Raw genomic sequence first — 13,096 nt, 5'->3', positions numbered from 1 at the left:
AAACCAAGATCCAGGCCTTTAATGACTTCTTGGGAACAGCCATCACCAGTGTGTCTGTCTGTGGAGAGAATGTTGACCTTGTCAAGAGGTTTACTTACCTCAGAAGTGACATTCATGTATCTGGTGACTCTTTCTATGAACTCAATAGATGGATTGGGAGAGCTTGGGGGGAGGGGTGTCACTGGAAAAGAGATGTGTGGTGCTCCGGATATCTCTGCAAAGGGACAAAAGCCAATGTCTTTAGAGTCTTTTTGCATCCTGTTTTGCTATGTGGTTGCAAGACCTGGACCCAGTGACCTGAGACAAAGACTGGACTCCATCTGTACTGTGTCTCTTTGGAGAATCATTGGGTACCGCTGGCTTGACTTTGTGTCAAGCAAGCAGTTGCTCACTGAGTCCTGAATGAGGCATATTACCTGTATTGTAAGGGAGTGTCAGTTACAGCCATGTGGCGTGATTCCTCGAGGGTGAAGAAAAAAGCAACAACAAGAAAAATCATAAATAAATAAAAACGCATTCAAATCTTTGGGGCCATTGAAACAAAAGAAAGGAGATAATGTGTGAATTAAAGCATAAAAACCCAATCTAGTGTACAAAATGTTGTTTTTCTATGTCTACTGGTAAACAGAAACTGTTTCCAGGACTGGCATTAAAAATAACTTTGAAAGTAACATTTTGGATGAGTACATAATTATACATTGTCACGCTTGGGTCACAGATTTGCACAGAAACACAGGAGGTTGGAGACAGGAACTTTATTCAAACACTGCAAATGAACATTTGTCTCTTTTTCAAAAGTTTAAACGTACTCTCCATGACAAGACAAAGATGACAGAGAGAGAGAGAGAAAGAAGCAAACAATCAATTCCAAAATCAATTCCAATACTGACAGGTGCTGTACATGCTTTTAAGTATGCAGAGTACCGTGCGAGAGGTTTCTCATGTGACAGAGTGCAAATAAGGTAAGGAGCAATGTGAAGGTAGTCTGTCAACGTTTTCAGGGGTTTTCCCAGGAGCGTCTGTAATCTCTAGGGGTGCGATCAGGCCCCCCAGCTCACAACACACATAGTTACAAATTGTTTACTTGTTAATTTAGAGTAACATACAGTAATCCCTCGCTATATCGCGCTTCGACTTTCGCGGTTTCACTCTATCGGATTTTAAATGTAAGCACATCTAAATATATATCACAGATTTTTCGCTGGTTCGCGGATTTCTGCAGACAGTGGGTCTTTTAATTTATGCTACACGCTTCCTCAGTTTGTTTGCCCTGTTGATTTCATACAAGGGACGCTATTGGCGGATGGCTTAGAAGCTACCCAATCAGAGCATGTATTACATATTAACTAAAACTCCTCAATGCTATAAGATATGCATCCCGCGCGGAGCTTGATTGTTTGCTTGTCTCTGCCTCTCTCTCACCCTCTCTGACATTCTCTGCCTGATGGAGGGGCTGTTTGCACAGAGGCTGTTTGCTTAAAAGATACTGACGCTCCTCTAAAAAAATGCCGCTTTATTGCGGTGCTCGGCATATTTAAAAGCACAAAAGCACACATATTGATTTTTTGATTGTTGCTTTAATCTCGCTCTCTCTGACGTTCTCTGCGCCTGACGGAGGAGATGTGAGCAGAGGGCTGTTTGCACAGAGGCTGTTTGCTTAGAAGATACTAACGCTCCTCTAAAAAATGCCGCGGCAAAATTAAAAGCACAAGTATTGATTTTTTGATTGTTTGCTTTTCTTTGCGAGCGCTCTCTCTCTCTCTCTCCCTCTGAAATTCTCTGCTCCTGAAGAGAAGAAGATCTATTTGCATTCTTTTAATTGTGAAAAAGAACTGTCATCTCTGTCTTGTCATGGAGGACAGTTTAAACTTTTGACTAAAGGGTGTTATTTCATGTCTAGAGGGCTCTAATAATGTTAACAGTGTGGGAGAGTTTATAAGGGCTTAAAATATATAAAAATAACTACACAAACATATGGTTTCTACTTCGCGGATTTTCGTCTATCGCGGGGGGTTCTGGAACGCAACCCCCACAATCGAGGAGGGATAATTGTATAGTGTGTGTGTGTGTATGTGCGTTTGTGTGTATATATTTTTTTTTTCTGAAAAATAAAAAACAATATAATTGCTACTGCAATACTTGTTTTGACAGAATGCATAGGTGCAAGAGTCTAAATGTTTCCAAAAAGGGCATCTTCTGTCTAACAGTATAACTTCACAAACGTATGGGTTATGACATTTAAACTTCAAACAATGAGAGATGACAGACACATAGTAAAAATGATTTGCAAATGTGTCAGCAGAAGCAGCAAGCAGGCTGCTCTCTCATCAACCCACCGAGGCAGCAGAAGTTAAGTCAGACACTGAAGTCTGTTTATCCAGGATTTAGCTGTCTCAAATTGTATAGGGTAAAAAATATATTCGTATTTGGAATACATGCATTTCATGTATTTTCCATGTCTACAACAATCTGGGTAAATGTAGGATAACAGGAAATGCTAGGCAAGAAATGTTATATATTATATATAGATTATATATATAGATATATTATTTACCCTATAAAATTCCAGTCACCTCACACCCAAATAAACAGAATTTAGCTGGGAGAACTTCAGCTGCATTGGTGGGGACTGGGATAGCAGGCTGCTTGCTGCTTGTGCTAATTGACACATTTGCAAAATAAAAGACACTGATGGAGAGGTGTAAAGGAATTTAAGGTGGTCCACTATTATGACTTTTTTCATTTCCTTCAGAGATTCTAGTGTTAAGAATATTTATGTACATGTAAAGAAGCAGAGAGGAGTTTTGTTCAGTTCTGGCAAGCTATAGCAACAAATCTGTCAAAAAAGCTATAGCCTTAAGTGGATAAGGAGCTCCTTCAGTAAAGAGAATACAGTGCATGAGGATAAAAAAGGGAAAATTGTTTCAAAAAGAAGAAATTGTTCAATGTTTTCAAGTTAAAACAATGTGCAAAAGTTAAAATTTTATAAACATTCTTTACTCCTTTACAACAACAACCACCACCTTTGGAAACAATTGCTCTGCTTATACTTTTCCCAAAACTGATTCCAAATGTGAGTGCAGACATATAGACAGCCTGTCACAGCACTGTTAAGTACAGAATGAAATATCTAATATTCAGCCTAACAACTAGCATAGAGAGAACATTGAACATTAGATCATTAGAACAATCTAAATGAGAAACACCATCCAACAAAGCTTCCCAGTCGTATCTAATTAATTCCTCTTCATAAACATTAAGTCTAGTTTTAAAAGTCCCTAATGTCCTACTGTCAAACAAGCTATTTGGTAACTTATTTCAAGTGTCTATGGTTCGCTGTATAAAGAAAAACCTCCTAATGTTTGTGCAAAATTTACCATTAACAAGTTTCCAACTGTGTCCCCATGTTCTTGAAGAACAGTTTTAATGATCCACTGTAAAGTCTCTTCATAATTTTAAATCATTTAATGTTTCCCATTAATCTTCTTTTGCTTAAACTGAAAAGGCTCAGCTCTTTTAATCTTTCATCATAATTCATTCCCTGTAGCCCTGGAATCAGCTTAGTCGCTCTTCTCTGAACTTTTTCTAACACTGCTATGTCCTTTTTGTAGCCTGGAGACCGAAACTGCACATAGTACTCTCAATGAGGCCTCACTAGTACATTATAAAGATTGAGTATAACCTCCCTGGACTTGTACTCAAAACATTGTGCTATATAACCTAACATTCTGTTAGCATTCTTAATGGCTTCTGAACACTGAACTTCTAACTATGACCTCTAAATCCTTCTCATAAATCGTATATTCGATTTTCAGACCTCCCATTGTGTATTAAAAAAATAGGTCTGTAAATGGGTCTGTAAAGCACCATGTTCTGAGGCAGCACATATGCTGCTCCCACAGTGTTGAGCTCAGTCTGCTTTTAACTTGACTCTGCACACACAGTTAAACAGACAGCAGCAAGTCTGTTGAAGAATTAGCATGAAAAATATTTTCTGCCCAAACACATATAAAAAGTTCAGATATTCAAAATGGCAATTAACTAAAATAAATCAAACAAAGTTATTAAGACATGTAACTACATCAATGGTCAGACAGATAAAATAAGATAAAAATGAGATGATGTGCAAATATGTACTTAAACCAATGACAACAGAAAAGTAACACAAAAGTACAAAACATGATCTTTGAATGGGAAAGATCAAGGAAGTGACATAGTTAAGAGATATCAATAGGGCAAAATTATACTATATTACAATCCCAGTCAAGCCCTCTTTGGAGGATACAGAAATATGTTTCAAGATAAACTGTGTGATAAAAAATATATGCAGGGCAGTAAGGTGAAAAAGTTAAATTTACAGTTAAATTTAAAACCAACATATTGACATATAAATCATTAATGGATTTACTTTATGTTACACAAATTATGAATATTTATAATTTAGTCAGTATACTGCAAGATAGCGTCACACGCATTAGCATGGGGGGACAGCTTAAGGACTCTGGTGATGGTAATAACCCAGGAACCAGTAGTTGACGCTGTAGTCTAATGCTTTTTCTTTTCCACCCTCTGAAAAATGGAAGACTGACAGCGACTCCACCAATGATGTCACTTCCATTGTCCATCCTCCTGGACCTACCCCTTCCTGCCGTGTTACTGTAAAACCCATACAGCTAACTTGTTCTAGATATGTTCTGAACTCATGTCTGGAAAGACATCTCCACAAATTATCGTGTGCTACTAATTTATGCATTCCTTCAAACTATACAGAGTCACCATGGTGGTGCCCCAACTCTTTAACTCTATTGTTCCTCCTTTATACAATAATCATTCATGGAAATCCCAGAATAAAACAAATATTGTATAAAGGAGTGCCATGTGATATTCAGCCCCTGTACTATTTGCCCGTGTAAGGATGGCCACATCAGGACTAATTATTTTGACATCCCTCAAAAGACAATAACAGGTAGTCAGGATGTACTGTAATGTTGCATGTTCACTTTGAAAAAGCTTCTTCTGCACTTTAGCAAAGGTTAGCGACATGCAGTCTTAAAAAGACCTTGTTCAAGACAACAGTTGAGATTCAGTTTCACAATGCTGTGGTCAACCAGTTATTGGTAGTCTCATAGTGACAATAACAGGACACACTGGTGGACACAAGTGTAAAGGAAAACTCACAAGTTCACCAAAAAGGCCCTTAAATGCAATTTTACTGGAGAGGCTCTTGATTTTACTGAGAGCCAAAAGACAGAAATTGCAATAGAGACCACGGCAAAGACTCACATGTAGGAGGAGTTTTGTGAGGTCTCTGCGAAAGACTTCAATGACCTCAAAGAGGGTCTGTAAAGCCACTTAATGATTTAGGAAGGTCTGAGTGGTTGTCAAATAGACTGCTCTCAGTAAGGATGGGGAATATTTGACCTCTGCTGGCTATATCATCGAGAGGTGCAATAAACCTTTTGAGTCAGTCTTAAACACTGATGATATATACTTTTTGGAGATGCCAGTGTCAAAATGTGGGTTAAAGTTCTTTTCCAGGAATATGGTCAATTCAGTGATTAAACCTTGTGCAGTGGCAAGGTCACAGGGGTGAACATTAGAAAGATTTAGACAAAAACAGGCCATTCAGCCTAGCGAAGTTCACCAGTCCTATTCACTTAATTCATCCAAAATAACATCAAGTCAAGTTTTGAAGGTCCCTAAAGTCCTACACTCTATCACACTAATACCACATAAGTAACTTGTGACAATGAAACTTCTTAATGTTTGTGAGAAATTTAGCCTGAACAAATTTCCAACTTTGTCCTAGCGTTCATGTTGAACTCATTTTAAACAGTCAAGATTGAGTGTATTAATTCCTTTCATAATTTTAAACACTTCAGTCATGCCACAACTTAATTTCCTAATGTTAAAAATGAAACGCTTCGGCTGTTAAAATCTTTCCTAATAGCTCATCTCCTGTAGTCTTGAAATCAGCCTATTTCCTCTCCTCTGGACATTTTCTAGTGCTTAAATGTCCCTTTTTTGTATCCTGGTGACCAAAACTGCATACAGCACTCCAGATGAGTCCCTACCAGTGTGTTATAAATTTTGAGCATAACCTCCTTTGATTTGTACTCTACATATCGTGCTATATAATCTAACATTCTGTTAGTCTTTGTAATGGTTTCATATTACTGTGGAAGCTGATAGTGACGGGTCTACCACAACTCCTAAATCCTTCTCATTTTCAGACCTCCCATAATGTATTCAAATCTCACATTTTTACTTCCTATGTGTAATACTTTACATTTAATTACATTAACATTACATCTGCCACAAACCTGACCAAGACCTTCTATAAGAATTCAATGGATTTAGATTATCTAGCAATCCTCCAAGTTTGGTATCATCTACAAACTTAACCAACTTGTTATTTATATTCCTATTCAAATTATTTATATATATTAAAAATAGTACTCATGATGACTGTTCAGTAAAACTCCTGTTCATGTCATGTGTTGCTCAATTTTATCCTTAATAATTTCTTCCATGAATATATCTGTGATGCATGGTAAATTTACTAGATTATAATTGCTTGGATCTGTTTGTTTACCATTTTTATATAATGGGATAATATTTGCCATTTTCCAGTCCTTTGGAGTTTCCCCAGTGCACGGTAAAAATATTTCAAAGGTTTATATATGTATTCATGAGCTACCTTAGGCACTCAAGGCTAAATATTTTCTGATCCTGGTGACTTGTTTGATTGCAGCCTATTTAATCTGAGCAGTACTTCTCCCTCTACAATTACTAAATCACTCAGTACCTCATTAGTAGTTCCTGTCACCACTGGGTGTTAATCCATTTACTCACATGTAAAAGAAAATGCAAGTTTAGAGCATCTGTTATTTCACTGTCTGTATATTTTAATTCCCCTTTACTAATCCTCATATACATTACCTCCTTCTTGAGTGTTTTTTTCTACTAAATTACTAAATTATTTTTTTATAGTTATCTTTCACCTTATCTGCAATATTCTTTTCTAACTGCCTTTTAGCTTCCCTAATATCCTTCTTAATGATTGCCTTCAGGCTCTCATACGCACTACAATTGCCATTAGAGTTATTAGTTTTATTCTCCTTATACAACTTTTTTTCCTTTACAGCTTTTTTTATTTCCATGCTTAACTTTTTTAAATTTCCTACTAATTCTGGTTTTTGGGATGTATTTTTTGTCTTGCACTATGTGTGAAACTTTTTAAATCTGTCACAACACTTAAAAGCTTACTCCAGTTTAGCCCTTTTAGACTTTGTCACATATGTTCAAAATTTGCCCTGCCAAAGTTAGACTTAATAATTTTAGCCTTTGCATCTGTGCTCTTCTTAAAAAAAATTAGAATTATATTATTAGTATAATATAGGGCGGAGTGGTGGCTCTGAGGCTAAGGATGTGCATGGGTATCCCGAAGGCTGCCAGTTCAAATCCCCGTCACTGCCAAAAGAGATCCTACTCTGTTGGGCCCTTGAGCAAGGCCCTTAACCTTCAACCCTTTAACCAAGGGGTATGCAAAAACTAACAAATTCCTAATACAAGAAATTGTATAAGGCGAAATAAACGAAAAAAAAGTATTATGGGCACTTGACTCTAGTGGCTCAATCACCTCTACACATTTCATTCTGTCTTGGTTATTACAAAGTATTAAATATAGACAGGAATTCCCTGTGATGACGTCTAAAATACCCCATTCTTGTACTCCACTATTTGCAAAGTTAGACCAATTAATATTCAGATAGTTAAAGTCCACCATGACTATAATATCCCCCTGTAAATCTTGCCTTTTTAATATTACTAAAAAGATGTCTGCATTAGGGTGTCTATAGCACACTCCTAAAATAAAGCTTCTTTCCTTAATGCTTTCCAGATGAATCCAGATGTCCTCACTAAGATGTTGCTCATCATCCAACTGAAGAAGACTGATTAAATTTTGCTTTACATAAATGCCAACACTACCTGATTTTCTGTTCTGTTTCTGCTGATGTGGGGCTTATCCATAATATCTCTTCCAATAAATTTCAAATATTCCCTTTGCATTACAATCTATTAATATACTAAGAGGACAAACAAAGATTTGCATAAATAACATGGAATCCTATAAGCTGTATTGCTACCCATGCATAATTATGAGGCCTAACTGCCTGTGAATAAGCTGCTAGTCAGATCTAGGGTGGGCCAAATGTCATTTTCCAAATTGGAAAAAAATTTCATATGGAAAGGTAAGCTGATGACCAAGCTGAAGATCTAAAGCTACTTTTCCACCAAGGCTAGGAACCACCCGAGAGGCAGAAGTACACTGACAGCTTGATTTCCAGCTTAATTCAAGTAAGAACTGCACTGTTGGATTGTAATGACCTGCACATTTTTACACTTCATTTTAAGTTTTACTTATCAGACTCTTTCAAAGAAACTTAAATTCTGCAAAATGAGAATAGAGCTCAATTTTAAAGACAATCACAAGAAGTGTAAGATGTGGTTAGCTTTAGAAAAACTAGTTGGTACGAAGTAGGCAGATTTTGCAGACCCCAACCTAATAAGAGCAGGATGCTGTCTGAGTGCTACAAGTGGAGCTAGCAGTCAATGAATTACTGGCGGGATTGAAAAAATAGTTTTTTTCAATCTACTGATGCAGCAAAATTATTTACAAGGTGTCTGAATATTTTAATGAATCCTCATTGTTTAGCCTTTATTCTTTAAATCTAATAATAATAAATAATAATAAAAGGGAAATCTTAACTATGACAGTTATTTTTCATCTGCAGTAATGAAAGTATCTTAGCACAAAACAGTCAAAGAGATCCAATGGAGAACAGTAAATTTAGGACATCAGAGAAGAGTTTAGAAAAAAGCTTTGAGTACACTTGTAGACCAAAATTGGGGCTGTGGGATAGGAAAATAAAACTGTCATTATGAAAGGGTTTGGCTGTATGTTAAATTAATGAAGATAACAAAATAACCATTCAAAATTACAAAAAGGCTGATGTATGTGGAAGTGATAGTCCAAAACTGATTGGCACAATACTTTAGCTTTGCATAGTGTGTCTGAAGTTACACAATGTCAAGATTAGTGCGAGATAAAACAAACAACTATTCTTTTACAATCAAATGTCGGCCAAAATGGATAATCTGTGTGTGACACCAGGCAGAACTGATTTAGCAAGATGCATTAACGTTAGCTCACAGATAATTAAAAAGCTGTCTATAAATAAATCATTAGTAAGAGAAACTTGTTGTTTTCTGCTTATTACGATACAGCAAATTCCTTGTGTACTTAATAATAAGCATATGCCTGCATAACTAGAACTGGCTTCAATTTTTTCATCATTTCTCTGCTGAGTTAGATGGAATGATTCTGTAAATTGGTTTGCTTGCAACATGTGTAGAGAATGGACTAACGTTAATAAACTAACCTTTATTTTTTTGAGGAAAACTGAGCAACCAACTGCAACCTTCCTTTCCCTTATTCAAGCTTTTCTTAACTTTCTTTTTGGGTTTGGCACTTCAATTTATGCAAAACAAATGTGAATCCAACATTGGCTAGCAAGTGTGTGAGGACTGTGCTGAAATATTCTGACTAAAAGAGAGAAGGAAAATATGATGTAGAGACTTCCCGGATTGCTACTTTTGGCTAAAAACATTATATAATTATTCAAAGTAAATTATAATGTTAAATGTAGTTTCAGCAACTGGCCAATATTATGTTCCAATGTTTTTGAAGGCTCCTATCAGTCATAGGCCTTATCCTTGGATTCATCCAAAATTCCCCCTTACAGCAGCCCCATGACAGAGGTAAATCATTATACATGTAGGTTTGTGACACAACCTTCCTTCCAGCATTGATAGAAATGACATTACAAAATTTAAAAAATTACAAAATATAGTTTACACAAATATAATGCAATAACTGATAAATCTGATTTGTCAAAAAGTGTTTATATGAAATAAATGATTCATTTATTACTCAGTGTGCCAATATGTGTTAAAAAAACAAGAAACTTTTCTTGTTTTAATATCCAGCAATAATCAACACAGAATTCAAAATGCCTAGGCTACAGAACTGTTATAAATAGTAATTGCACATCTTTTGGCAGTACAAATATGCAAACAACTAAAAATAAATACATTTAATTCAAAAAAAGAAATTTTAACACAACAAAAAAATTTAAGAACATGAACAACAGCACAATTTCAGACTTAGGGATGACTGAAATGCAATGAAATACATATAGGAGAATGCTTCATCATAATACAGGATAATATTTATGTATAAAAAAAATAACTAACATTTCTGCTCAGCAGCCACATAAAGTAATAAAAATATTAACAACAAAATCTCAATATCATTCACAAAACTGTCCAACCATACAGTTACCTTAGAGTCGTCTGATATACTAGTGGTTATGAACAAAGCTTTAACATCTGTTTTACAGGTTACTGCAATATGTCTAATCAACATGTCACCTTAACATTTGGTCCCTGGAATTAATTAAACAGATGTGACAAAGAATGTACAGATGGATGAGCTTGGATAGATCTTGTGCATCATGAAAAGAAATGGAAGAGATTAAAAAAGAAAAGCAAGTACCCAGTACAGGTATGTAAACATTTTAGAAAGTAGTGATTCTGTATTACTAAGTGTTTTTCATTTCACAGAGAGACAGTGCACAATGTACAAGATGGGGTTAACTAAATTAAACTGAAAAGTAAAGTTATAATTAGCAGAATGTCAAGAGTTAAGAAGTATTACAAAACGTATTTAAGGTCTTGCTCTTGTAATTCCTATACATGAATTACATAAAATGCAATATAAATATTCAAATGGCTGAAGACACCCAACAGAATAGACTTTTGGGCTAATTTGTTGTAAACTGGATCTAAATCAACTGAATGTAAAGTTGCATTTATTGAAAAGAAAACTGTTTCTCAATGTGTACTGTGAGTTCACTAATTTCAAATTAATGAAATTATTATATAGTCTCAAACGTGAAGATAAATAACAAAGTTAGGTAAAATGTTGCAAACAACAGATTTGAAAATAAAGCAATTTGAATAAAATGCATCTATTTAAGTTCACATTTATCATTCACCACATGTGCTTGTATTATTGTTAGACTTGCAGGGCTTAGGGAAACAAACAGTTATATCGAAATGAGCACCTGTTCAACTTATTGTTGATTTTTTCATGCTTCACTATTACACAAAAATAAATGAACAGTTATTTGCAATCAGTAGAATGATTACATACAGTTTTAGTTTGTTTTTTTGAAGTAAATAGTTTAACCCTCACCTTCTAAGTAACTTTTTTCAAAAAATGACTAACGATGCTTATTTTGTTTGTAAACATCTGTTACATTTCACTTGAGCCTTGAATTTCGCTAAACATAAGACAAGTCAGTACTACACTGGAAACACCTCTGCCTACAATTCATCTTTGCATGAGTCAATGATGAGGAAGTGTATCTTCTGTTTCCTTTTGCATTTTTTTTTTTCTGTGCAAAGATGTAATCAGCTGACAAGCTTTCAAAAATAAAGCCGTCATTGTAAGCCCAGATTTTATTTCGTCCTAAAATGGCTTTGAAAACTTTAAAGAAAACCTCAAGCATTCTGATTTGACATCCAAGAAGGGACTAGCAAAGCTGTTATATGTTAAGCCACAAAAGTATAACTTACCGGCTTTAAACTGCAGAGTTTTATCGTTCGAGTCCCCAAGGTCCTTAAGCATCACGTGCAAAATTCCGAAAGAATTCTGAATGCCAAAGATAGAGCCGTTGCACCAAGTGGCAGCGAAGACAACGAACCAACCAAAGCCCCCTTCGGGTGGCTCGAACTGAGAACCCGGCAGGATGCTCGAACTGTTAGGAGCCGAGTTTTTTTCTGGACATCCAGTTTCAATGAAATTGCCGAAGCTGATTTTTTCTGGTTTTGTGTGTTTACTTCTTTGGGTTGCTCTGGGGTTTTTTATCACCACTTCAACTCTTTCTAAATGGCCCGTTCTTTCTTGTTCTGTTTCGCCTCTCTTCTTTGCATTTTGCTTTTCCTCCGCTTCAACGTTATCCATGTTTTTACGTTCACTTTCAGACACAGTTAATTCTTCCCCACTTCCCGATTCATGGCTGCCACTCTGAATGCTCATTCTTCAAAATCAAGACTATATAAGCTGTACAGATATAAAATATAGTTTTAATTTGGAATCATACACTACGTTAGTTATTTCTCGAAAGACTATCGCTGTAGTTTAAAACACATTAATTACAACCTTGCAAATACGATATATGCAACTCTCGCATACAGGAATCTGACGGAGCTTATTTCTGCAGTGCCATGCGCAAATCTACCTGTGTCTTCCAGCAGATTCAGTGCTACTACAATAAGATGCTACACGTGTCTTCCTCTGGTTCAAAGACAGCCAGCATCGTGCCGAGTGGGTACTGTGCTCTATATCTCTGGCGTTCAGCATCACAGCGAGAACGACTACATTTCTTACAATCTGGGTTACTTAGTATTTTTTTCTACACACCGGCCTCTCAGTTTTGACTTGCCTGATACTGGTGCAGATCGCAAGATGACAACGGAGATTTCTTGGTTCGACAACAGGGATTTTAACGACGAAGCCCGAGTTCTGAATCGTAGCTCCGCCTGTCTGAAGGTTCGTCACCGCAGTCAGAGTCAATCACATCAATGGCTGTTCAGCAGCTTTCTCTAAGCAAGACATGGGAGACCACTGAACCGAGCGAATGACGCTTTAGCCGAGTTACACTGACCCCATTTCGATCTTCCCCACATTATGCTATAACGCGAGCAGGCAGAATACATTAACTAGCCAACTGTGATCCCTATAGGGACCTGTTAATAATAAAGCATATCAGAATAAAATAAACCCCGTATTAACATACAAAACATTCCGGTTAGACATAAATTAAAAGAGAGAGAGAATTTTTCCCTTTTTTTCAGCTTCGTTCAAGCGACCTATAGTGAGACATCAATTATTCACCTCCAAGATTAGCGAATATCACCCCCTCTTCTACCTTTATTTGTTTAGCAGTGCACATCCCCTTTGTGA

The 13,096-nt window shown here is 36.3% G+C and overlaps 1 protein-coding gene across 4 annotated transcripts in view; it reads right to left on the bottom strand.

Moving 5' to 3' along the window:
* slc16a2 (solute carrier family 16 member 2) overlaps positions 1-12,817 on the bottom strand; it is a 181,192-nt gene extending 168,375 nt beyond the window's left edge. Inside the window, exons 1-2 of one of the 4 annotated variants that reach the window (XM_039765758.1) lie at positions 12,576-12,817; positions 11,707-12,193 (exon numbers count right to left, since the gene is read on the bottom strand). In XM_039765758.1, the coding sequence (XP_039621692.1) occupies positions 11,707-12,169 (463 nt within the window). In that variant the 5' untranslated portion in view covers positions 12,170-12,193; positions 12,576-12,817. The other 3 variants (XM_039765761.1, XM_039765762.1, XM_039765759.1) reach the window with 3 other exon arrangements.
* Between the last annotated feature and the right edge of the window lie 279 nt (positions 12,818-13,096).

This window comes from Polypterus senegalus, chromosome 10, assembly GCF_016835505.1.
Source record: "Polypterus senegalus isolate Bchr_013 chromosome 10, ASM1683550v1, whole genome shotgun sequence".
In the NCBI taxonomy this organism is placed as follows: Eukaryota; Metazoa; Chordata; class Cladistia; order Polypteriformes; family Polypteridae; genus Polypterus; species Polypterus senegalus.
Note: the sequence above shows the minus strand (reverse complement) of the source record. Positions and strands in the feature narration are given on the sequence as shown.